General features: G+C 40.1%; 1 protein-coding gene across 6 annotated transcripts in view; it reads right to left on the reverse strand.

Moving 5' to 3' along the window:
• The window catches only part of CREB5 (cAMP responsive element binding protein 5), a 253,736-nt gene that overhangs the window by 44,191 nt on the left and 183,515 nt on the right, over positions 1 to 26,030 (reverse strand). For all 6 annotated transcript variants that reach the window (XM_071805002.1, XM_071805000.1, XM_071805003.1 and 3 more), the window contains 2 exons: positions 23,834 to 23,960; positions 21,644 to 21,754 (listed from right to left, as the gene is read on the reverse strand). In XM_071805002.1, coding sequence (XP_071661103.1) covers positions 21,644 to 21,754; positions 23,834 to 23,960 — 238 coding nt within the window. The remainder of the gene's footprint in view (positions 1 to 21,643; positions 21,755 to 23,833; positions 23,961 to 26,030) is intronic.

Consider the following 26,030-nt stretch of genomic DNA (forward strand, 5'->3'; position numbering starts at 1 on the left):
TAACTCTGTTAGGCACGCTGGCTCCTGATTTGGACATGTGTCTCAAATTGGTATGTAAATAAACCCTGGATAGTCACCATAGCTAGACCTGTCAAACCACCAATTTCAAATGGAGATGAGTAATTAAATAATTTTGCACCCAATTTCCTCTGCTCGGCACTTTCTCAGCCATAGTTCCCTCCCTGCCATGTCAGCCTCTCAGTGTTGATTCTGAACAACTCTATGGGGTATTGTAATTTACATTGCCTATATCTCATGTACGTAGGTGGTTACTACTACAGGGCTTAGGTGGTCTTACAGAATTCTGCTGACCATGTTTTTTGCTGTATCTCTCAAATAAAAGAGTTTCTATCACATATTGCTCTGTATAAACAGTCACACAACACAGCTGATGGGAGAAAATTGCAGCAAAATAGGATGATTTACAGAAATTGTGACACCTTTCACTGCTCTAGGGTAAGAACGCTCCAGTTTTGCATGAGTGTTCAGTAACACTTAAGAGTCTAAGTTCAAATAAACACATCACAATTTACATACACAGTGCATTCACCATGACAGCTATTCATGTGTGGCCTAATCATAAACATATTACAAGTAAAAGGAACCATTTAATTTGACTTGAGTAGTCCCAGGGTTTGTTCCCATCATGGGTACATGATTTTCTTTGGCTCTCTTCAAGTGAGCCCCGATGCCTTTCTGTGTTCACCTCACCTTGTTGCACTTTGCAAATTCCCATTCTCTTTCAAAGGTCACATTTCCGCCTGTATCTGAGATTGCTTTCAAGTTTCTTCCTTCCCCTTTGAAGTTTCCTTGTTTCACACCCTTTTTCGATGGTCTTTTACTTTCATCCTCCCCAGCTTGCTAATAAAAATAGAGGAGTGAGCTGAATTTCTGTCCCATGAGCAGTTTGGGAAGGGACAGAGCTGATCCCCCTTGTAGTCAGACTGTCCACCACAACTTGGGAACTGAGATCTGTCAACAATTTAAGCGTTGCTGGCCAACACTGGCTAGGGAATCAGCAAAATATTTTGCCGCTCCTCCCTGCTCTCCATCTGTGGTAATCTTTTACTCCCTTCCTAACCACAGTCTTGCATCCCTAGACAGCCCCATCAACATCTGGAATCTCCTCCATCCTTTGCAGCCAAATCCCAATCTGCTGAACCACCTCAGGTTCATGAAAATATTGCCCATATCAAAATAGCAGTAATGATATGACCAAGACAATGGTCAACTCCCAAATGGGACCTCAATGTCCATGGAGACTAGCACCCCACTCAGACTGAGGCTGACAAGGGGTAAGCAAAAATACAAAGTATCCTGGGAAAATTATCTCCTGTGATTCACCTGATAAATTGCAGCTCTTATGTCTTGCTCTTCCTGCATTTGCAGTTTTCCCACTTACTGTCAAGGAGGGGTGGGGTTATGATGAGAAAAGGGAACAGCAGACTTGGACTCTGCAAAGCAGATCTGAGAGTAAATTTTTCCTATAAATTTGCTAGACAGTTAATTAAACACATCTTTACAGGGATCTGAGTAGCTATTAATCTCAAACCAATGATGTTTAGAATTTTACAAGCAATTTGGTATGATAATTTACACAAACTCCTTCAGCTGTCTTGCAGAAGCAAATCCACCAGTAGCATTTATGAATTCACATTTCCGGATGGATTCTGGATCACTCTTATTGCAGAGCAGTGAAAAGTGTTACAACTGCTTTAAATAGCCCCTGCAATTTACTCCCACCAGCTGTGTTGTATGACCGCTTGTACGCAGCAACACATGATAATAACTCTTCTATTATGAAGAGATAGAGTCACAAAAAACTCTCTTCCTTTCATGTTTGCCAGGATATGCTCAGGCGCTGAGGGCCACCTAACCATGTGGTGTGTGCTGCAAAACAGTTCTCCTTCTTCACTGGCTAGTGGGAAACAGTCACTGGGTGTCTACACACATTTTGGCATCTGGTAAAGGTTTACGAATTCCTCATCTTCCATCCAGAGAATCATCTTTCAAATCAAAATGAACTCTCAAAAGATGACAACTCTGACCCAAAAACCAATTCAAATGCTGTACTTGCAGAAAAGTGATTGTTGCAAGATTCCACTGTGATGATTAAGCAAAGGTTTGGGAAGACCCTGAAAGCTGCAGAAAAGAAAAATTTGGTGTTGTTATTCTATGTAAGTTTATCCATGAGAGATTAGATTTTACCCAGTGGCACTTTCAATTACATGCCTCAAATAAGGTTTTAATTTAGATTTAATAAGACAGTTATTGCATGCTAATTAAATACTAATGGATTATTAAAAACATATTTTCTGCAGGTTTAACAATCCCATAGTAAGCACATCTATCTAAACCTGAATACACATGGTTTTAATCAGTCATTGGAATTAAGTTAAAATATAATTGCTGGAAGTTGAAGTATGTGATTGGACTCACAAAGACAATTACAGTATGTCTATTACACAAACATGGATTTGATGTAAAAATTAATAGGCAATGATTATATTTATCAGGTAAATAAGGATATTGATTTTAAAATAATAATACGTTATATGTATTAACTGCATTTAAATTTAAAAAAGATATAGAAGAACAAATACATCACATTAAGCAGACCTATATACAGGACTGGTCAGTAAATTGTATTTCCTTTAAAAAAAATTTCAACTAAAAGACATTTCATTATTCTTAGACACAGATTTTTGCTTAGAACTAGTATAGTGCACTTTTTATATAGTGTATGTTAACAAAAATATATCTTTATGACTTGCCAAGAATGATGTCACATTTTTAGTCTTTGGCCAATTTCTTAGCCAATTGGAGTCTACTTCTGAAGCATGTAAAACTATTTCTCTTTCAAAAAATCTGGCAATCTCATTGAACACTTCTACACATATTGATGTATTAGGTACACCTAGCAACCCAGTAAACAGAAAATAATCCGGAGGATTATTCTAACTAAGGAGATAATTTAGTAATTGCAGGCATTTTAATTAGCATTGGTAAAGACATCCTTAAAAAATTGATTCTTTAATGACCAACCATCATCTGTTGCTCCGGATGACAGAAGTCATGATAACCGGCTGCCCCAGTGAGGTCCTTACCCTGCCTGAGTCCATGCCGAGAGGATACGGGCACTGGATGAAGCCCTCATCATGACACCTTTAGTTAATGCTTGGAACGACAGTTACTGAAGCAAACTATGCACACACTGAAACCCTTGCCAGCTTTTTAGGATATTCTTACACTTCTCTGTGCTATAGACACAAGTCTGCAAATATAAAGCAATCAGGCTCATCTTTCTGCAATGCAGGCATTACCAGCATTTGTTAATCCATTCGTACTTTCTGCTCGTGGAAGATCACTCTCAAAATCTTTCACAAAACAATCAGCTTGGGAAGGGAATAATATCCCTTTGGTTGCAGCAGTGCAAAAGTGGGAACAAGGACTTCCACAGTAGGAAACCCCATGTTAAATACTTTGGCACAAGAGATGCCAACATAGCAGTCAAAAACTAATTATATCAAAAAGGAAAATTAATTTGGTGGTCTCACTGAATATACCAGTTGTGAGCACTTTAAAGTTGGTCTCTGGTTCTGTGCTACGGCAGTAGGACAACCACTGGGAAATAAAAAAAGGTGTTGCAAGCCAGACTAGAGGTACCTTGGCAGGCTGTGTGGGTGAGCTTGCATCGCTCCTGCCAGCACTACAATTATTAGATGCTATCATCCCCTCACATTCACTAGTACATGCAAACTTTTAAAACAAACAAGCAAACCAACCACACAATGAAGTAATGGGTTGTTTTGCATCTCTCATGGCATGGATACAGTATCATTCATCTGATAGCCACGCTACTGAAACCTAAGCATAAAAAACTCAAACTCAAACAAATGAAAATACATAGCCTTATTCTTGTACTCACTATCCCAGACAGTGCAGGAAAGGGAGACAGTACAGAACATTTGCAGTGGTATCTATGGGATGACAAGTACTTAAAACCATTCCTCAGCACAAGCTCAGAGCAAGCACTTGTGCCAAGTTTCAATGACATGCTTCAGTAACACGAATTGCTTACTGTTGGGCTTCATTTAACCATCCTGTTTCTAGCAGTTCTCTGAACTATGGGTTCTTCTCCCCGAGAATAGAAAAGCCCAAGGTATGAGTTCACAGCTAAAGAATGAAAGCATCTCAGCAGCCCAAGGCTGCCTGGTGATTTGCTGGGCTCCTCTGCGCCAGTTTTGAGTTTTTTTCTAATTTAACTGTTAAGGTTTAAGCTGAAAAGAATCCACTCAGTGAAACACTCTATCTATGCACACATGATCCTAATCCAAGCCAGGAACATCTCACATCTCTCAATAAGATTTTTTTTGTTTGTTTGTTTAATTGAGGAAAAGTAATGCTCCTAAAGTAAAGACTGAGGTTCTTTGGGTTTTAGAGAAATGCTGTGGTTTGGTCTCACCTTTAGAAGGGATGTAACTAAAGCACTTTTTTTTTGCTTTTTATGAATTGCTAGAGAGGCAACAGGCCTTTTCCCACAGAAAGCCACATTTGCCTCAGTGCTCCAAAGCAATCTGTAAAATTTACCTCTATCGCTTGCTAATTATAATTTTTAAGCAAATGTTTCTCTAATGTGTATACCAGAAGCCATCAGACAAATTATAATTTGTAACCAGCTTTTGTATGTGGTAATAGACTAACGTGGCGGAGTCAGAATCCATTCATTAGCTCTGGCAGGCAGCTCCGGCCTCCTGTGCAAGGAGCAAAGATTAATGCGGACATTGTACTCAGGGTGGCCCTCATACTGCGAACCCCATGGTTTCAGCTTAATCTACGAATCCAGAAATCTTTTTTTTCTTTGCTCAGGAGCAAAATTGCTAGTGAATTAAAGCAATGGTATTTGTAAAGAAACATACCACGTAAGACTTACCCTGATTTTTATAATACTTATCCATAAACTCAGATAGTCATCTTACTTAGTTCAAATTATATGCCATTAGATGTTCCCTATCCCCAGAAATGCACTGGGACAAATTTTTTATCGGAATTGAACTGACGGGGGGTGGGGGGGGGGGGAGAATATGTTCTAACTCAGTAATGAGAATAACACTGAAATGTGAAATAGTAGCACATTCCCAGAAAAAAATTGAAAACTGATGAAATTCAGGCATACCCTTTGCTCTATCTTTTTTGAAATAGACAGCCCTGCAGTAAGACATACCGTACATTTCTACATTTCCAATTTGCACTTTCATTATTAACTAACACTTTTTTCCTGGCTTTTTGAGGTGATTTAATTTATGTCATACTTTTCATCTTAAATGTTTGTTCCTTATCGTAAATTTATCTTTTAACACTGAAATGCATGCTCATAGGGCAAAGTAATTTAATCATGCAATTTAAGGCTTGATTCCCCAAACGACTTGAGCATCTGCTCAATTAGATGCTGAAATCACACCATGAAGAAGCACAAAGACTCATAGTCTAACTGTGAACTGGGATGTTTATTGTCTGGTTTCTCTATGTTTTAATTTCACTCTATATCTGCCATCTATCAGCCAGGCACAATATGTAAACATAAGTAAACATTATCTAAATTCAACTGTAAACACAACATACAATTATTCTGAATTAAAGTTTAGTAGATTGCAAGAAAATAAGATACCTCGAGAATATGACATTTAAACTATTCATGCATTTGGAATGTATTAATTTAGCTTAAAAGCAAAACAGAAATAGCATATCTCTTGCAAAGCTCATCAACAGCACCAGACAGACTACCCAACATGTGTTCCATAGCATCTTCTTTTACTGAAACAGAAGGACTGAAGAAAAAGAAGGCATTCAACTCCATTCCTCCTTCTATAATATATAGAAAACATATAATCTCAAAAGGTCCATCATTTGGAAGGGAATTGTCAGGAAATTGTGAGTTTGTCCATAACTTCTTAAATTATGTGTTTGTTCATAATTCCTTTATGTGCAGAATTGACAGGAGTTGAACTAGTGTAATAAATCTACTTTTTCTCTTCTTTCTTCAAAGCAAAAGAAGCTAAATTCCATTCACAGTTATGGCCTCAGGGAATCTAATGTTTCACTAACATAATAGTAGTGAGTTTATACAGTCCAAGACACCCCAGGAAAGCCATGAATAAATGTCAAAATATCCTTTTTGTCTACTGTGTATGTTTCTCTATCTTAGAGTAGCTTTATTTCAAGCAAACCTCATTTACAGGTTCCCATTCCTTTGAATTCTTTTTGCATCACTAGAAGTGATTCTGTGAAGTCTTGAGTCCTCTCTGGTTGCCCTACTGGACGCATACCCCCAGCAGCACCCTGGCCCTGCACATTAAGATTCCTCCCACCCTAAACAGCCTCCCCCAAGGGTGAGGAATCTTTCCATTGCTCAGGGCAGAATTAATGTGTTTGCGAAGCCAAAAAAACCCACACACCTTAGTGCTATCCAAGAATAATGCCTAAAGAGGTAATAGCCATATCCCCTGGGGCCACATGAAATGACATCACAGGTCCTTCCAGACCCAGAGCTGCCAGTTCCCCTGGGCCCTGCCGATTCAGAGGTCTTCCTGAATTGAACATACAGATCATTTCTGCCCTCCAAACGTCACCAAAGCCATTAATCATGACCTCATGGCGCACACAAGGAGCAGAAAGAAATAGAAAGTGGCAAACTTGTCCTTTAAGTGCCTTTTGCTCTTTACAAGTATTTCTAATAGAGGCGAGACATTTCTTCAGTGCCTACTTCTCTACTGTTCTTCTAGCAATCACCAAAGACTATATGTATATATATATGTGTGTGTGTGTGTGTGTGTGTGTACATACACATGTTATTATACAATGAAAGGTGAGAGGACTGATCTAAATGCACCAGAAATTGAGAAAGCTGAGCTTTCAAGCTGATGAGGTGTCAAAGCCTGCTCAGTGTTCAAATGCTGTCAGAGAAGTGCACGGACCATGGACCTGCTAGGGGGCAGAGACAGGGAGCAAAACGGATTTGGGAGGACCACAAGTCCAGTAAAGTTCATGGAAAAGCTTTGTGCATGGCACAGTGCATCAATAATATACCTTTTGTTGGATGTAGTAAAGTCTTGGCAAAGACAGGTGGTGACTCAGGAAGTACAAACAAAAATAGAGAGTCTCCAAAAAAGTAAGCAAAACAACTCCAGCCCGTTTCAAGTCTAAAAGAAATATTACCGAAATCAAAAGCAACGTTTGGCAACTGATCTCCCCACTACCCCAGTTCAATTCTGACTGTGCTCCATTGGTGTTCAGAGATGGCTTTAGCAAAGGCCACTAAAGACAGACAGTTCAGAGCTCCTACCCTCAGACAGCTTAGGGATCAGTTCTCCCCTAAGGAAGCTTCTGAATACAGAGCAGAAACACCCTCTATGAAATTTCCAGAATGGAAACCAAAATATTTCTCTGAGGATAATTTTCCTCTACTCTTGGGCTGGTAAACTGATGTGCACCTTCTCATTGGACTTTCTTCTCTGGGCACTGGCATGGGCTCAGCCTGTTGGGTTGCTGACCTTAGAGAGGGTCTCAGAGCAGCCAGGGTGGCTGGCTCACCTCTGAAGGCAATTCCGGCACATCTGATTTATTTTGCATTTTAAACAGACCATGAACACAGACATAAGAAGCTACCACATCTCAGCTGAGTGAACAGATTAGACTTCTCAGCTTCCATCCTAAGAGTATGTCTGACTATTCCTTAAAGAGAGGGGTCCACAGTGCTGTGTGTGTGAGCACTGGAAACTCTGTGAGTGCTGTTAGGGAATGACACAGGAGGCATCAGACTCTCCTGTGCTGTTGGGTCTCATGTTGCAAAAGGGTGTGGAGATGGCAGGCAACATGGAAAGCAGTAGTCAGCATTGGGCGTTCTTCATCTCCAAAGCATTGCTAAGGCATGGTATTGCAGGCAAGGTCAAATACATCAAGTCGAAGGACACTGTTTCTATATGTTTTGGAGGGGGCTTTTACAGTTACTCTAACTGAAAATGTGGCTTTTCATATTCATTTGAAGAAAACAATACACATACTACTAATAACTTAGAGTCGTCAAAAAGTATGAGCCTACTAATATATCACAGTGACATGTCTCAGTAAAGCTTTGGAGACAGAGAGAGAAATAGCAGTGGAAGACAGTAAGGTTTTATAGCAGTGGTGTCCCTAGGCCAAATCCATCCTCCGCAAAACTGCACTGACACCATTAAAGACACCCTAAGGATGAATTAAACTCATTACATCTTACATTACATAATGAGATCTGTATAGGGGAATTTCTTACAGTTTTACTGCTACAGCTTCTAATGTTAAATAGGAGTTGTACATCCCTACCTTCAAATGAAGTTTCCAAAATATTTTAAGGCATACATGACCTAGACTATGTAAAACTAATTTATGAAACAGGTTTAAAAAACATAGACGCTTCGGTCTTTGGCCTGGGCTGTTTCACAGCATCACTATCTGCTGTCAAATTGCAGCTGTAGTCCCACTCAGGACAAGACTTCACTTCCCAGCTGGAAGAAGTGAGCCCCAAGAGATGAGAACACAAAAAGCTGCTGATACCTTGTGACCTCCAGAGAACAAAAAGCAAGTGTTGTCCCCATGGCCAATGATAAAATGAGCCATTCACACACCAAAAAAAACCCTCCCAGCAAAGCTATCTGAAGCCATCTTTTTTTAGGTACCAGAGAAATAAAATGTGAGGCACAGGGCTTGTCCTTCTCACTATGGGTTAAACCTCAGTAAAACGAGGTACATCCAATGGACCTGAATCAATTATAGAATCGTTTTGTTTGGAAGAGACCCTGAAGATCATCAAGTCCTGAAGGAGGAGGGGAAGTAAGACTGTCTGTATCGTTGCAAGCTCTGTGCTGCCTTCGAGCCTCCAGAAAAAGAACTCAGCTTAACATTGAAAAGCTTTGTAGAGGTTGGTCATTCTCTCAAAACTTGACACAGTCATAAATCCAAGGCACAGTGCAGCCAGGCACAGAGTTATTTTTTTTTCCAGCATGAGAACACATCTGAAACAACACGATCAGACAGTATGGTATTATTTACTTACAGCTGAGCTTATGAGATTGGGTAGCAGCCTCAGAAATTATCCCAATTATTTGAAATTGCAGTATAGTGTAAGAATTCTGTCAGGAGAGAGGAGTGCAAGAGACAGAGCAATGGGAAAAATTAAGATGGCTTTTTTTTTTTTTTAATGAAATGATCCAAGGTAAGTATTAAAAAATAAGTTACTAAAGCCCATTTTATAAACTAGCTTTAAAATCTCTTAATAGCATTAGCTTACCTTCTGTTGTGTCTGAAGAAATATACATGAACAATAATGTTCTCATGAGATTTCATTACTGAAAAGGCTCATTAGAAAAGGCATTAAAATACTAATTACCTCATAAACTATTTAGTTGTGTACCCACTGGGATAGTACTTATGAGTGCTCAAGCTCTTAATAGATCCAGCTAATCAATTAATGCTCATTACAACCAGAAAGAGATGCAGACTGCAGCATGCAGGAGAAATAAATAAGTCAGAGGTTAGCAAAGAAAGTGACTTGGCTGTAATTGAGCCCTCCTTTGTAACACAACTGTTGTCTGCTACGATTTAATTTTAATCAGCCTTTTTGGTACTTTTGGTAATGTGACCCTTCTCGTCTCAAGAATCTCAGTTATTGTTATTGCTCCTTGAAGTACATAATTTATTATGGGAAATACATCAAATGCTACATGGACATTCAGGTGGACAGGTCTAGTATTCCCTGATACCATGCTAACATTACCTACTGGGTGTGTAAGTGAGAAGGAGAGCCGCTGCTGCACAGACACAGATGTAGTGCCAGCTTCCAAGGCTGGGGTAAGGGGCAGGAGGTATCTGCTGGTGGGAATTAGGCTCTCACAGTGTTTTACAAACACTGTGTGGAAGGGGTACTGCTCTACACCCCACAGAGAAATAACGACTGCTCCCTTACTTCAGGAGCATCAGGACCATGGACCCTCTCTCCTCACTGGATGTTGCTGCCCAGTGTTGACATTGGGAGCATCTGGAGCCCGGATGGAGCCCGTTGGGCTCCTCTCCTTGTCAAGACTCCTGCAGAGAGGCTCCTGGAGCACATGCTGTCACCATTACCCTTGTGTGGACATCAGTCTGTCACTCCTGATGCTAACATCGCACTGAGAGAAAAAAGGACGGAGAACAACCTGCAGGTAGTTCACAACTTCAGGAAAATGCCATTTCCCAACAATGTACACATCATGATTTCTCCTGTCCTGTCACAGCCAAGAGGCTGGCAGTGTGTTTCTGAAAGAAAGGTGCTTTGCGAAGTGTAGCCCTCAGCATGACCTGCAGCATCTCTGATTAAAGATATCCAGGACTTAATCTTATCAGTCCCTTCACATATCCATCTCATCAGAGCTTCACTTCTGCTTGAGACCTTAAAAATCTCTGCAGAAAGATCTTGCATGTTCCAGTAAAATTCATATTCATGGCCTATGTTGTTTTCACTGTGAAGGTGACAAACCAAAGAAGGGAACTAGTAAATTGAGGAACTCTAGAGCTAGTTAATCTAGCTGATCATTGTCCAGGTTGCGGTGATCAAGAGCTCTGGGTCTAGCCTAGGAGGAGAGCACATGCTGCATGGGGACTACAAGTTACAGCTATGTTATCTGGATTTTTGTGGGCAGTATTAAACTAGTTTCCTATATATCAGTTTCACTAGGACTAGCATAAACTCATTTTGAGTTTTAGGTGTAGTAGAAAGAGAAGTTTTACTTTCTAAAATATTTAAAATGGGATCAAGCTACCTTGTTTTCTGAAGTAAAAGATTTGGGTATCCTTGGACAATCCCAGAAACCACTAATTTCAGCAAGGGCAATTAGCTCCTATTTTAATTTTCAGCAGTGATGCAGTTATATACCAGTTTTAGCACAAACTCTAGATTACCTCTGGGAATTCTTTATCCAACTAATTCAAACATCACTTGCATCAAGTTTCCAATCTAACTAATCCACCACTAACATCATTTAGAAGACTGACAACTCTCTGTAAATTGATGCAGCAGAACAAATCTCTCATTATTCATGCAAATGGTAGTCACCCTAAATGTTAGTCAGTGGTTATTGGATAATACACATGGATTTTCAGTTATTTATTGTTCTTCAACATTCAAAAGTATTTCAGGAAAAGTGGTTTCTTAACAAAAGATAAGGTAATGTGCAAAAAAATAAATGAACAAAGTTAGCCAAATACACATAGATAAGATTATGCTTGCACAATAAAAGTGCATGGAATGAAGGAGGAAAAAAACCCCACCAAAACCACAGGAAAGAAAAAAAATTACACACATGTACATGTGCACAAACACACACACCTGCAAATGTTTGACGAACAAAGCTGGAGTCTTTCAGCTTGTTCACTGTTACTATCACCTACTGATGTCTCTCGTTCAAATGAAGCACTCAGATTCTGTACACATCCAGATATTAATGTTTTGGCAGGATTTTTTTAATTTAAGAGGATTCCTAGAAGATGAAGTTAGAGTAATATCTGTTGCAAAACCCCAAATACATACTTTTCTCTCTCTCTCTCTCGCACACACACACACTGCACACCACCACCAGCCTTCACAGCAGCTGCACATGTCTGTCAGATGGAAAGCAGAGCAGGGCTTCACCCACCCTTATCCCGGGTATCTCCTGCCTGTGATGTTGGCAGTTCACGCTTAACCTCATGCTAAAGAGCCTCTGTTAACAGTCAGGGAACACAATCCATCCTCTTTACATATATTTCTCGTGAACCACAAGCAGCACATAAAGCAGCCTCTAGTCAAATCCAGTAATGATGCTAGGTATTTTGGGAAGAAAAAAAAAAAAAAAGGCAAAAATTTGGCACAGTAAGGCAAATGTCATACTCTGGTGTATAGTGGTGTTCTGTCAGAAGCCAGACATATGAAAAATATTTACATAATTTAAAATAATTTGTACACGTCTAGTAAAGTCTATTTTGGGTTTTAGGCTTTAATAAAAGTTTAAACATTTGCTAGATCCCATTGGACTTCATGTGTAACCTTGGCATTTGAGGGCAGTATTGAGGATATGTCATTACTAAACTTTTCATATTAGTATGAGTGTGAACTGAAATACCATAATAAAAATATAACAATATTTCTTGCAACTTGAAAACAGCCCTGGACTTTATATATATATCCAGACGGGAAACTAAAAATGTATTCTATGTTTGCACATGTATACTCAGAGGTAGCTTTCCGTCTAATTTAAACATTCCAGAATAATGTGGCCTAAATATAACAATATGAATCATCCATCAGTTTCAAAGAAATATCTGGCAACTTTTCATTATGAATCACTAGGGACAGGTACCAATACCTGTCACTGGCTGACACAGGAGAGTCAAAAACCCCCCGCCGATTGCTCAGTATGATGAAACAATTATAAAAATCTCCTGATATTAATCAGGACTTAGAGAAAATAATTTATCTTTAAACATTACCTAGTGAACACCTATAGGAAGCAGAGTTGAAAAATTAAGTCAGACAAAGTTCACGTAAGATGTTGGAAGAGTCGGCAAAACACCAGTCTGCAAAAAGAAGCAGCAAATATGTACTGTATTCTAAAGAAAAGAACAACATTAAACCCCAAAGCCAAAACCAACAAAATTCTTACCTGGCAGTATCAAATTGTGGAAGGGCCAGAGCTTGCCCAAAGGAAAATTTTGAGATTCAGAAGTATAAACTAGGTCCTCAGCTGATGCAAACCCCACACAGTTCCTTTGAAGTAAATTAACTTATACAGGTTTACAGCAGCTGAGGATTAGGGCTAAATTTTAAAAGTAATCTTTGATTCTACTAAAAATGTTGCCTCTGATTTTTTTAAGCTAGAGGAGTTTGAAATTCTATCTTAAGCTGCTTATGGGGCTTGTTTCCTTCCTGAACACCTATTCTGGAAAACTGAGATGGAGAAGAGAGACAACTGAGCTGCAGTGAAAAGGTGGCTATTTGTTTTTAAATCATTTCTGGTAGACTAAAAACAAAGCTACAGGAATCCTGGGTGCTGTTTTTCTATTTTACGAAAGCTTTATTTTGCAACATAGTTTTAAGACCAAGCTTTCATGAGTGAATCTGTAGCATAATGAAGGTAACAATCCTAAATTAAAGTACTTCCACTGATATTGTCACTAAATAAAGAATCTGATACTATCTTAAAATCAGATTTTTAGAAGATTTCTCAACATGGTAATGACTTGTTTTCAGCTTGACTTTAGTATATAAAATGGGAGAGAAAATAGTACTCTGATGATGAGAAGAGGGAGGTTTTGCATAAATTAAATTCTATTCCTAAAAGATTGGCAATCTTTTAGTCAGATTCTTACAGTTAATTTTTAGCTGGTCAAAGTCCATGTTCCCCCTGCCTCTCTAATGCTACTGGGAAATTATTCCAGTTATATCAAGTATTTTGCTGTCTTCTTTGTAATGTAAGTAATCTGAAACGGAGTAAACTATCTAAAGCACGGTAATTTGGAGGTGCCTACATTGCCAGAGAAACTGCAATCGGTCCTCAAGCACATGAGCAACAAGCTGTGAGCAAAGCCTGCTCTGGTCCCCTGGTGGGGGTCCGGTGTGGTGGGCTACACAGTAATTATACTATAAGGAGGATACAGAGTGCAGAGGACACAACAAACTACACTGAATCGCATCCAGTCTGACTACAGAGCACATTTGGGAAGATTATTCATAGCATTTCATACACCAAAATCTCAGCTACACATTACTGGCCAGTGACTTGCTAGTAAAAACCGCAAATGGAGCAAAGTTTGCTGCGTAAGTGTTTCCAGGGTGGGAGACCCAGCCTGTCCCGGTTCTTAAATTACCTCCTTGATAAATCTCTGAACATAAATAAGAGAAGTTGCACTAACGAACATCTGGAAGACAGTATATAACCCTCCCACCACTGAAAAGTGTCACCAGCCGTATCTGACAGAAGAAACAACAAATGCTGTGAGCATTTCCTCAGACTGAACACAGCTTGTAGCAGTATTTCAAATATGCCTGTGATCTTAGAAGGAGCTCTACAGGGGTATTTGTTAGTCCTGGTTTGGATATGGTTGACATTATATATGAAATTAAGTGCTCTCCTGAGATTTCAGTGAAAGCCACGATGGCAGGGGAGCTGATCTCACAAGGCTTCCATCATCTCGGATGACAGAAGTCTCAGAAGATCAGTTAATTTTTGTCATTCTGAGCCAAAATCTCATTAGTAAAGTTCAGGAAATTTCAGGGGGCATTAAATCCAAACACAAACCATCACCTTCATTTGGATTTGAATCCTAATTTTGAGTCTGCACCCCCTGTAAGCTTGAAGAGTTCAAAGTCTCCCCCTTCTTTCACTAGTCCTGAAAAAACACTGTGTTTCAACAATTATATTAACAATATTAATAGTTAATATTATTTGAAAAAAAATACATATACATGAATCTTCCTCAGAAGTTGTGTTTTCTGGAAGTGGCAGCCAGAAATTCTTCTGTGCTTGTTTCAGCTCTTCCACTGACAAATTGTGTGGCCTCCAGTGAGTCACTTCACTTTTCTCTCTCAATTCAACAGTCTAAAATTACTTATCTCACAGGAACACTATCATAATTAATAAACTGCTTCATTAGCTACTATATAGGTTTTAGAAAATGCTTTTTAAGCCTGTCCATAAAGAAGAGATTTATTGCCATGATAATTTTGCTTCCAGCACTTGTGTCTTCGGTGGTTAAAATACGGAGCTGGTAAAGTGTGTAACACCATTCCCTCCGCCCCAATGCCCATTGCTTGTCGTGAGATGCTCTTGAACATCCCAAGCAAACACTGGGCTTAATGTGCAGCAGCCTGAAGTGCAAAACAACTTCCATTATTCATCTTGGAAATTTTGGAAAGTGAAAGCTGTACAAATTCCAAGCAAAAGACTGAAACATATCTATGTGAAGCAGAACTTCCCTGTAACACAGCCTTGTTTTTATTTTTTATAATTTCCTTTTTCCCTGGCTTCACTAGCATGAGGGCTTGGTTTTACTTGTACCAGCTCCCACTGACACACAACTTCACACAAACAAAACCCTTTCTGGAAGGGATGGCTCAGCACCAAACAAATCATCCTCACGTATACAGATGCATCTGACTTGAGTTTCAAAACCTGACCACACACAAAAGCCAGCAGTTCATATGTTGGGCTAGACGATAGCTTCAGCAAGCAAATATTAGGATTGTATTTCAATTATTGCTATGGTTACAAAATCAGGGTGGACACTGGAGGGAAAAGGAGAAAGAGAAACAAATCTACAAAGACAGTAAATCCTCTGAGGAAAGAGAGGGTGGTGGAGAAACAGAGGGAAAGAAAAAGGGTGAGGGCTGGTGGGTGGGGGAGAAAGAGAGGTCATTTTAACACCCAGCTGCATCAAGGCAAACAAAATAATAAAAATCCAAGTTCTTCTAGGGAAAAAGTGCTGATAAGATCACCGCAGGACAAAGTGACACTAAGGAAGAAATATGCAAGGAATTGTTACAACTTGAGTCTGCAGCAAGCTACGCAATTTGTACGGACTCAGGAGAAGCCAGATCAAATATTCAACGCATATTTGCAGCAGCTATGAGGAACTGAACCACCTCACTATTGCACTTATTGAGCCACTGGCAGCTTAAGAAGAATTAGTTCCTACCCGGTCTAGTTCATAATCCAGCATTCAGGCCTGACGGATACAAGGTCCTGTTTCAGTAAACAAAAGAAAATATTACTAGCTTCACCCATCATGTTAATACCTTAATCCACAGCAAGGCATAATGTCTGCAGGCAAAGCTTCTGCCCAGGGAGGATTTGAAAGCATAGATCAGGAGCACACTGAAAGGCTGGCTTTGGGCACTTCAAAACATAAGAGCAAATGTAACAGAAGATACAATTTCAGAACAGTGAGTTTTGTCAACAGTTGGAGAAGCACCGTGTTTTTTAACTATTTAACAGTCCCTTCCTTGAAAACATTTCTGTTACCAATACAGGAAATTTTGTCACAACTGGTTTGCTTTTTGTTGTTGTTGTTTGTTTGTTTTGGTTTATTTTTTTTAAAGTTGGAAGCCGTCAGTTGGAACATTTTTTTTTCTGATGTTGCTTTCATTGCGTTATGGTGAAGGACAAAATGAGCAATTGCTATTGAAAGCTCTGCAGAGATGCGACATTTTTCTTTCTGCTCAGCAGCCCAGAATCTGTGCAAAGAAAAAGCCTTCTGGCCCTGAAGCAATCTGTGTTGCTCTATTAAAGTGACTCCTTTCCCAGTCAGCTTGATAGGAAACACGGACTTCAAACCAGTTATTATATTTAACAAAATATCTTCAATCATTAAATGTTAAGCAGCTAAACCCAGAGCTTCAGTGGCTCTGATCCTGCCTGGGCTGCCTGTGCCAGCCTTCAGCCTCAGGTCAGCCTGGAAACCTCACAGACCTGGGCCCAGAGCTGGTACCCAGGGGGATGTCCTTCCCAGGGCCACCAGCTGCCCCAGAATGCCACTGCTGTTAGAGCCATGCTTTTGCTTCTGCATCCAATGACTGCTACAACAGCTGCGGCAAGGACCAAACCAGGGCCAGGGATAAGAGCTTTACTCCAGTAACGTCTCCCTTTGCATCATTTGCACCACCCACAGCTCACAGGCATGGAAATACATGTTATTTGTAAAACAAGAAGCAGCAGGAAACTCCATCCAAACACAGACCCCAATCTGCATCCCAGGGAAGCTGGCCATCTCCATGCCCGAGCCTTTCCCGCTTGGCTGTGGCGCCGTGTTTCTGGAGAAAGTGAGCAGTGCCTGTCTGACAGCCATAGGAAACAGTCCCTGCCTTTCTGCTGGGATGGAGAGCTGAGCAACACTTGGACAGGGGTTTTCAAAGCCACCAGTAGGATCTGGACCCTTAACTCTCATTAAGTCAAATAAAAATTAGTGCTGATGACAACTGGCTAACCACAATTTCTTTTTCTTCTTTCCTCCTCCTCTGCCAAAGTTGTCCAGCACTCTTCAGTAAATTATGAGACTCAGTTAATATGGATATTTTACCATTATAAATAGGAACATGCTCATTACTGGTCCATTGTTTTTCTTTTCTGGTATGCTTTCACTCTTACACCTGATAGACCCTTTCAAATTCATTTTCTTGCTATTACTGTTCAACCTAGTAATGCATACAAGGTAAAAACAACAGCACACAACACTATACACTTCTGATATGGAAACCACTTCTTCTGTTAAAAAGAACCATACAGACTCTGTCAGGAAGACAGGTACAGCCAAGCCACACATATTATATTTTATTTATATTTTATAAAACTATGTAACCAGCAAGGGGCAAAAGGAGAAGGTAAAATTAAAAATTACTAGGTCAAATTGAAAACTGTATTTTTAAATCAGATTATTTTCATTGCTGGTCTGCTTTTTATACCTCCTTTCACAGCTCATAAATCTCTACAGGTAAAGATCAATGCCTTGCAAAATTCAGATAGAGAGGCATCAACTTCACTGGAAAGACTTGCCCTCATACAGCCTTCCAGCAGTTCAGTGCACACTATTTATCTTTCACTCTGCTAATCCGCACGATATTGCGCTTCTGAGTTATAAAACCTTGAATGCTCTGAAACTGCAAACCAAACTATATGTAAGCAGTATATTAAGGCAAAGGCACCACCAGCAATTCTGGGTTCATAATATTCTCTGCCTACTGAACCACATGTTAATATGCTACATATGCTATTCTGCATATTTTTAACGTGCACACTTACAGCTACATGTTTCTTCCACTTTCCAATGCAATATATTTTAATACAAAATCAATGTGTGTTTTTGGTGGCCAGCATAAAGGTTTTATTCACTCAGCTCTGAATCTAAGACGAAAGCAGTATTGATTTAGATGTTCACTCATTCATTTACTAGGACAGTTTTAAAGCATTAGGTGATAACCTAATTGAGAGGCACACTGTGAGGGAAACTGAAATTGTTGTGATAAATTAAATCAGTTCCGGGATGTCATCTACAATACTTTAGTATCTGAAGTAACATTCTCCTGAAAAAACTAAACCAGGAAACAAGCATCTTGAGTGGCAGATGTGGGTTTCCGTAAATGCCAGGTAACACAAGCTGATTAAAATATGAATAGGTTAATAAATTGCATATTATAGACACATTAATGCAACACACATTCTATATGTGTCTATGTATGTGCTCATATGTGTATGTATTTATTAGACTGGCTTCCATTTGGTACTGCAAACTGATTAGGGACCAGCTGAGGGTGTGAATCTTTTGCAATTTATCTGCTTTCTCTAAAAAAAAAAAAAAAAGGGAATCACACAACATCCAAACTTATATTACTTATTCATATTTATTTTACAGAAGCAAATTAAATCACTCCAGTCACCAAACAGTGTTACGACTGCTGCATACCTGTCCTTGCTTTGGCTGGGATAGAGTTAATTTTCTTCCTAGTAGCTGGTATAGTGCTGGGGTTTGAATTTAGAATGAGAACTGTTGCTAATACACTGATGTTTTAGTTGTTGCTAAGTAGTCAAGGACTTTTCAGCTTCCTACACCATGCCAGGTGCAGAAGTTGGGAGAAGATGCAGCTGGGACAGCTGACCACAACTGACCAGTGGGATATTCCATACCATATGGTGTCATGCTCAGTATATAAAGCTGGGGGGAGAAGGAGGAAGGGGGGAATGTTTGGAGTGATGGTGTTTGTCTTCCCAAGTAAGCGTCATGTGTGATGGAGCCTGGCTTTCCTGGAGATGCTGGGATACCTGCCTGCCCATGGGAAGTGGTGAATGAATTCCTTGTTCTGCTTTGCTTGCATGTGCAGCTTTTGCTTTACCTATCAAACTGTCTTTATCTCTACCCACAAGTTTTCTCACTTTTACCCTTCTGATTCTCTCGCCCATCCCACTGGGGGTCAGGAATGAGTGAGCAGCTGCGTGGTGCTTAGTTGCTGGCTGGGGCTAAACTGTGACAGTACCAAGTCATGCTTGCATTACTCAGGTATGTACTTTGATGTGCTTGAGGCCAGAAGGATTTGGTCTCACATCTGGGTCTCACACGTAGAGGAACCTGTCCCACATTTTCTCGTGTAGGCACAAAGAAAATGCTCATCTATCTGCCACAGATTTTGATGGCTGACAAATCAGGCCCAAAGTCTCCCAGACTTCTCCAGATACTGCAGCCATTAGTGGCAAGCAGCTTAGATGACTCTGTTCAACGTGTATATTCTTCGGAAAGTGGGGCCAGCCAAAGAGAACATACGCAGCACTAGATGCACCAGCATTAATAGCATTAGCAGAATCTGGGGAAATCTGAAATTCTTCCCTAATACAGCACACAACACAGTAGGGTACTAAGCACCCTCATTTTCCATTTTTTAAAAAAAGTTGCCAGATGCAAAGTCTCATTCTTTACACACAAAGCAAAGTGAAATAGTTAATAATAAGAACAAACATGCCTGTAAGTATAGATGACTCAGATTTAAAAATTCATGAACTTAACATGTAAGAAATAATTTTACTCTGAATATTTCCCACATTTTTTCCACTTTGTATTCATCCAGAGTATTGTTAATAGATTTGTATTTTTCAAAGCAGTGGCTAAAGAAAGATGCTTTTTACTTTACACATATGTTCCAATAGAAATGCAGTAAAAAACTAGAATATAGGATATATTAAAAAAAACCCAACTGCATTTAAAAAGAAGAAAGGTCCTGAAGCTCTAAATTTTGCCTCTTACTCTTAAGAGTTAATGCATATGGATTTTTTCCAACTCTGGAAGAGTGATAGAATGCCCCCGAGAAGCAAAGGGGCTGCTTGTTCACTATACTGTTTTTAAAATGATAGCAATTTCTGTCTGAAAGAACCATGCCTTCATACGTTTAGGTTTAGGGACAAAACCTGCTTATCCAGATTAAAAAGTAATTTGTATTAATGTAGAGTTTCAGCTATTACAGCACAGAATTCTCACCATATGCACCAATAATTTAATATTTTCTTGAATAGTCTCATGCTTCCAGTAAAAAAAAAAAAGGTGGAGGGGTGGGGGGGTGGGGAGAGTAAACTACAGAACCTTTAGTCCCCAAAACAGATGCCAGTTTTAGATTTATTCAGCCAAGGAGTATTTAGCTTGGCTCAGCTATGCTTGAGTTAAAAAAACACTTGCCTATTCCAAAAAGTTTTTAACAAGCTCTGCTGCAGATGCTGTTGCCATTTGGCATGTCACGGTCACTGTGTGGTACAGCAGAGAGAAAACTCTTGACCACAGGTTTTCCTTGGCTGGGGCAGCCAGTGTTTTTGGCCATCACTGTCCTTCTGGCCAACTGGCTGCATGTTTACGGAGTGTGGTTTTAGACGGGGTGTTAACAGGGTTGGGTTAACAGCCTAACCCAGACCAACACGGAGGCAAAGGCATGACCTATCCAATCTAAGAAAACAGAGATAGAATAAGCTCGTATATGTTGTTGCTTTTAACCAAGTCTCTTGCATGCATCATACCTATAGACAAGAAGATATTTTTCTTTGCCTCAGGATAGATGACAACAACTTTAAATGCTGTACCAGTCATGCAAAGTAGAAATATATAAAAACATGTGGTTGCTTAATCTTTGTCGGCTTGATTTCATTCTCTCACTTATGACAATTTTATGTTGGCGAAATGCCACTGAAACAAGTTCAATGGAGTTACTCCTGTTTTCCACTATGATGAGATATCTTGAGAGGATAAAAACTCTACGTAGTTAAACTGCAAACCTCTGTCCTTGTATTTCCACCAGCCAGCAAATGGCAGTTCTGAAACTGAAAAAATCTAAGTGTTTCTACATTGATTAACTCGGTTTCAGGGTATAAGAGCTGAATCCATCTATGAGAATGCATATAACACTGAAAAACCTTAAAAATGCCCACTTGAAGTTTAGTTTACTTACATTAATCCTGTACTAGTACATATGCCTGACAAGCCTTTACCTTTTGAGACATACAACAACATTTAAAACCACTATGATATTTGATGTGTATAAGTAAACCATTTTTGTCCAAATTCTGACTTTTTGATATGAGAAGAGTTTTATATACATCATTCGGTCTGTTTTCCTAACACTGTCATTACCCTGACACACCATGCACCTATCCAGAAAAAACAAATACCATGTACATTCTCTCCACATCTGACGCTTTTTACTTCACTCTTTATAAATTGACAATTTTCTTTAAATCATGTTGTGGAACCCAGACACCACCAGAGAACCAGTCAGACCATTCACTTAAATTCTGCCAATCTGCACCAAAAACCCTATTTAACACAGCACGGAACAGACAGCCCACCCTACACTTCAGTTCCCTCTCACCGAGAGTTCAGCTAGGACCAGGAACATCTTGAAAGTTCATAGACTGAACTGACACAAAGGCAATTTACTGCAGCATATTAAAAAAGAGTATAACATATGACTAAGAATGAAGTAAGCAGTGTCTGGCTACATCCCCCACTGTCTGGGTAACCAGTATGTAAGAGCAACATAAGAAAAGGAATTTGTTGTTTTAATGTTTCCTCTTTTTACCATTTTGGCTTCCGAATGCATTGGGGGGACTTGAGGTGAAGCACACGGATTATTGAGGTTCGGCCCCTGCATCCCCATGATGTTGGAGTTCATTGACATTTGTCGCTCCATCTTTTAAAAGAAAAAGAAAAAAGAAAAAAGGTTTCAAAACATCTGGAGACTTTTGCAAGAATTCATGCTCAGTTTCTATTTAAATGGACTCAGCTTTATTTCTTCAAGTCATGACTGGAAAAATAACAATCTGTGCTGTGAACTGCATGTGTGTACGCACGCAGGCGTGTGTTTCATCAGAATCAGCCCTGAAAACTCACAGCCAATTAGAAATAAAAGGCTTCTTTACTAAACAAATGTAGCAGCCACCCAGGTTTGTGCTTTTTTGTAATGATTTTCTCCCTTTCATTATAACAACACTCGGAGTTAAGTGGTTTTAAAAGCATCACTGTATAAAGTTGTGGCTTCCCCTGTCAGTGCAGCCCAACTTAGCTTGTTAAAAACATAAATAAAAATCTACAATCTTGCGTATATGGAAAATGAGTTGGTTCTTTTTCCTCCGGTTGCACTGCTCACTTAAGAAGAGTTTTCCGTATGTCTTGTAAGGGAAGCTTTCATGTACTGCTGAGATAGCAAAAAAACAAAGCAGAACACCTCCTGGCTATTCTGGCCACTTTCTGCAAGCTAATCTCACTAGGCTGGGAGGGAAGACTACAATTTTCAAGTAAAACCAGGCAGTAAGGCCTGGACAAAATAATTTCCTGGAGTGTGTTCCCCAAAAAGGGGCAAGTGCTGTTATGGTGCTCGTCCTTGGCAGGGGCTATAAGAAGGGTTATGGTGCTGCTTTCACCCGGAGCTGAGCATCCTACCTTTCTTCAGGACAGTCCCCTGAATCTTTGACTTGTATGAGGAAGAAGCTTTTGGATCCTCCTGAGCTCTTCCAAGCAGGGGAGCATTTTTTTGTGCCCTGCGGTGAGGCAGTGACTCCCACATTCCATGATCCCAGCAAGAAGAGTTGCTGGGCCTGGAAGAGAGGACAATACCCTACTGCCTGCTGGTGGGGAGAAGCTGCCTCTGCCAGGGCCCCTTACCCTCTCCAAGGGGCAGGAGCAGCTGCCACCGCCATCTCCTCTGCAGCCCTTTCAGGAGGGCTGTGGGGCAGGAGTTGTGGCCTGGGCAGACAGAACTGACAGACCCTGTCTCACTTCCATGCTCATGCCTCCAGGGCTCTCAGACAGAGCACACCTGCTCCTCTGCGAGACCCAAAGGACTCCCAGGCAGCAAAACAAAGCCCCTGACCTTACACTGAAGCAGGATGTTTGCTCCATTTCAGGTTCTTTAGGAATCACGCCAGAAAAAAAAAAAAACAAACCTGCCCACAGTGACATGTCTTATATTTTTTAGGTTGAACTTCCTGGTTGATATTCAAGGACAGCATTATTGATAACTTAGTAATAAGTTAGTCATTGTTATTAACTGCTCAAGCCCTGTGGAATGTCCCCATTGCTCCAGCAGAGCCAGAACAAGCAGAGCTTTCTTCCCTCCCATGCTCTCAGGTTGTCTTCCAAACTGAACGTTGTGGAATGAGGGAGAAACTTCTCCCTTCCCAACCCGCTCTTCCCCATGCCATCCTTATTCACCTCCATCCCTAATCTGCCCAAATGTCTTACACTGAAAGAGTTGTTAAAATCGTTAAGAATTTGAAGGTACAATTGCAAAGCACCCCTTTGTCTCCTGGAAGATGGGAAATATTCCCATCTCTGCAGAAATGAGTGGAAGATGAGCAGCAGTCATGACCAAATTCTAATTAAGTGCAAGTCACCAGGACAGAAAAGTCACACTTCTTTCTTGTTTGCTGGTTATCTCCCACAAACAAGAGCATTACTTATTGTTCACTGGCATAACTTATGCACATGGCTTTTCCAGTTTTGTCTGACTTCAGAAAAATCTTTTTGTTCCAGCACAGACATACTGATCTCACCTACATGACCAAGTGTGAGAAATTAAAGTCTCATGTAGACTGTTTCTAATCACTCCCACACTAATTAACATGCCATTAACTGCATCTCTTATGTAAGACAAAGTAGAGAAAAAGGTCCGGCTTCCTTAACCCTTCCAGCAGCCTCTCAGTTCTGCAAAGGTTGAATCAAGCAAAAACCTACCTTCCTCCCCCAAAGGAAAACAAACCAAAAAACTTACAGGCATGAGCACAGCAGAAGATCCAGGCATGGTAGGGTTGGGCAGGGTGCCAGGCATAGAGGCAGGCATGGGCTGTCTTTGTCGGTTGTGTAGGTGCAGTAGTGACGACAGAGAACCTGGGACAGGCCTAGGAGAAAAGGAAAAAAAGCTGTCATGGGCTACGGAGAGCAAAATAAGCCTTACTGTGCCAGCCATTCATAGGCACATGCAACTCCAGACAAGCAGCCGCAGATAAGCCAATCCAGCACTTGTCCTCTTCTGCATAAATCAGTAGAACAGAAAGTTTTCAAGAAACAGATTAGTCACTTTCTCTCTGGTATTTATTGGTTAAAGCGCTAGTATCGTTCATCTGATAGAACATGAATGCAAACATAACAGCTGGTCTGTCTATGCACCTTTGTATCTTACAGTGGCCAGCAAAAGATTTCTACAGACAAAGCAGGAAAATGTCCTGGCATGCCATGTCAGTGCATTGCTGTAAATTTAACCCTCAGGAACAAAAATATCTGGATGATAGTTTTGAAGATTATGACAGAAAATTAAACACTCTTAAATTAATTTTGAAATTTTATCACCTGTAAATAAACTACTCTAAAATGAGTATTTAATCTCATTCTTGATATACTTTCCTGTGAAATTCTCCCTAGCCTTTGTTCAAAAATGACATTCTTGATTTTACCAGTTAGGATGTTACCAGAGGACAGAAAACAAACAAACAAATTAGCAAAATTACATTCAGATTAAGCAGATTGTAAAGGCAAAAAGTATGGACTATAAAAAGGCACAGTGAGTTATTCTGGCAAAAGCAATTCAAAAGATTTAGAAGGATTTTTCTAAGTACAACACAGGGAAAAGACTACATGTGAGAAAGCATGTCCACTCACAGAGGAGAAGAATCATAAAAATAATGGATTAAACAAAGCTGAGACTACTCTTTGAAAATAACCTTTAAGAATGTGGTCTTGGGAATTGGTTGAATTCATCACCCTTTTTTTTAGTTTAGTTTTGTTTTGTTTGGTTGGTTTTAGTTTTGAAAAAGGCATGAATTGTTTGAAGTTTGGGGTAAATATAGCTTGGTATCTTTTCAAAAAGCATGAAATTAAGAAAGTTTTCACATACAGTGCCTCAACAAACACTGTCAGTACAAGTTAGTTAAATTCTCACAGAGCAGGATGCTCTGCAGTATAGCACACAGTTTACACTGTTTATTAGCCTGGAGAGATACCCCTAAAGGCACGAGAAGAACCAGAGTGGAGGGGGCATAGTCCAGAAGTCTGAAGAGCCTCCGCAGAGGGGAGCATGGAAAGAGTCTAAAGATGTTTGGAGCCTCTAAACATCAGGGTTAATTTTCAGCCTTGACAAAAGCATGCTTTGCTTCTGTGACAGGTCCACGGCTAGCCATTGTAAGCCTAAAAATCAGCCTGGGCTGTTCAGGGAAGCACAGCCATAACCTCGGGGCTGCAAAGGGAAGCCAGTCTCTTCTCCCACTTGGTCTGAACCATGTCACACCAAATGATGGGGTTTTACTTCTTGCCCCTCCAATTGTAAGTAATACTGGCAATCATGAATACATAAACTCTAGCTGTCACTTTCATTTACCTAATAACAGGCAAAGTGGCCAACAGCTGTGAGCAATGGGATTCACAGACATCCCATATGGAGGACATCACATTCAGGCTCCCAAAGCAGAGGTGCCTGTCTCACAGCAAATGAACTTCTTCTGACCTACAACTTTCATCCTCTTCTGCCCAGAGCTCAAGCCACCTAATCTCCTCTTTCCTAAAACTCCATAGTATTTCCCATTCTTGGACTTTCAGTCCTTCCTCTCTTCTCTCTTCAAGTCCATTCCCCCCCGAAACACTTCTGTCGCAACAAATGCCACCTCAAAGCCCTTGTCCTGCCCACTCCCTTGTACCCAAACACTCCCGCTCCTCCCACCCCTCTGCCCTCAGCTGCCCTCTCTTCAGCAGCTGCACACGACTGAACCCATCCTTTTGTCTTGGCTCTTCACAAAGAGAAAAAGCCTATGTTTTGAAGAATCTTTTAAAAATCCTCCCAGACACATACAGTACTTATTCAGAAGGGATTAAAAAAAAAAAAAAAAAAAAAAAGGAGGAAAAAACCAAACCACAACAACAAATGTATCTGAGATACAAACAAGAAGCTTCCTCTATGCCTCTTTGGCTTTCTGCAGATG

The sequence above is a fragment of the Patagioenas fasciata genome, chromosome 2 (assembly GCF_037038585.1).
Source record: "Patagioenas fasciata isolate bPatFas1 chromosome 2, bPatFas1.hap1, whole genome shotgun sequence".
Taxonomy (NCBI): domain Eukaryota; kingdom Metazoa; phylum Chordata; class Aves; order Columbiformes; family Columbidae; genus Patagioenas; species Patagioenas fasciata.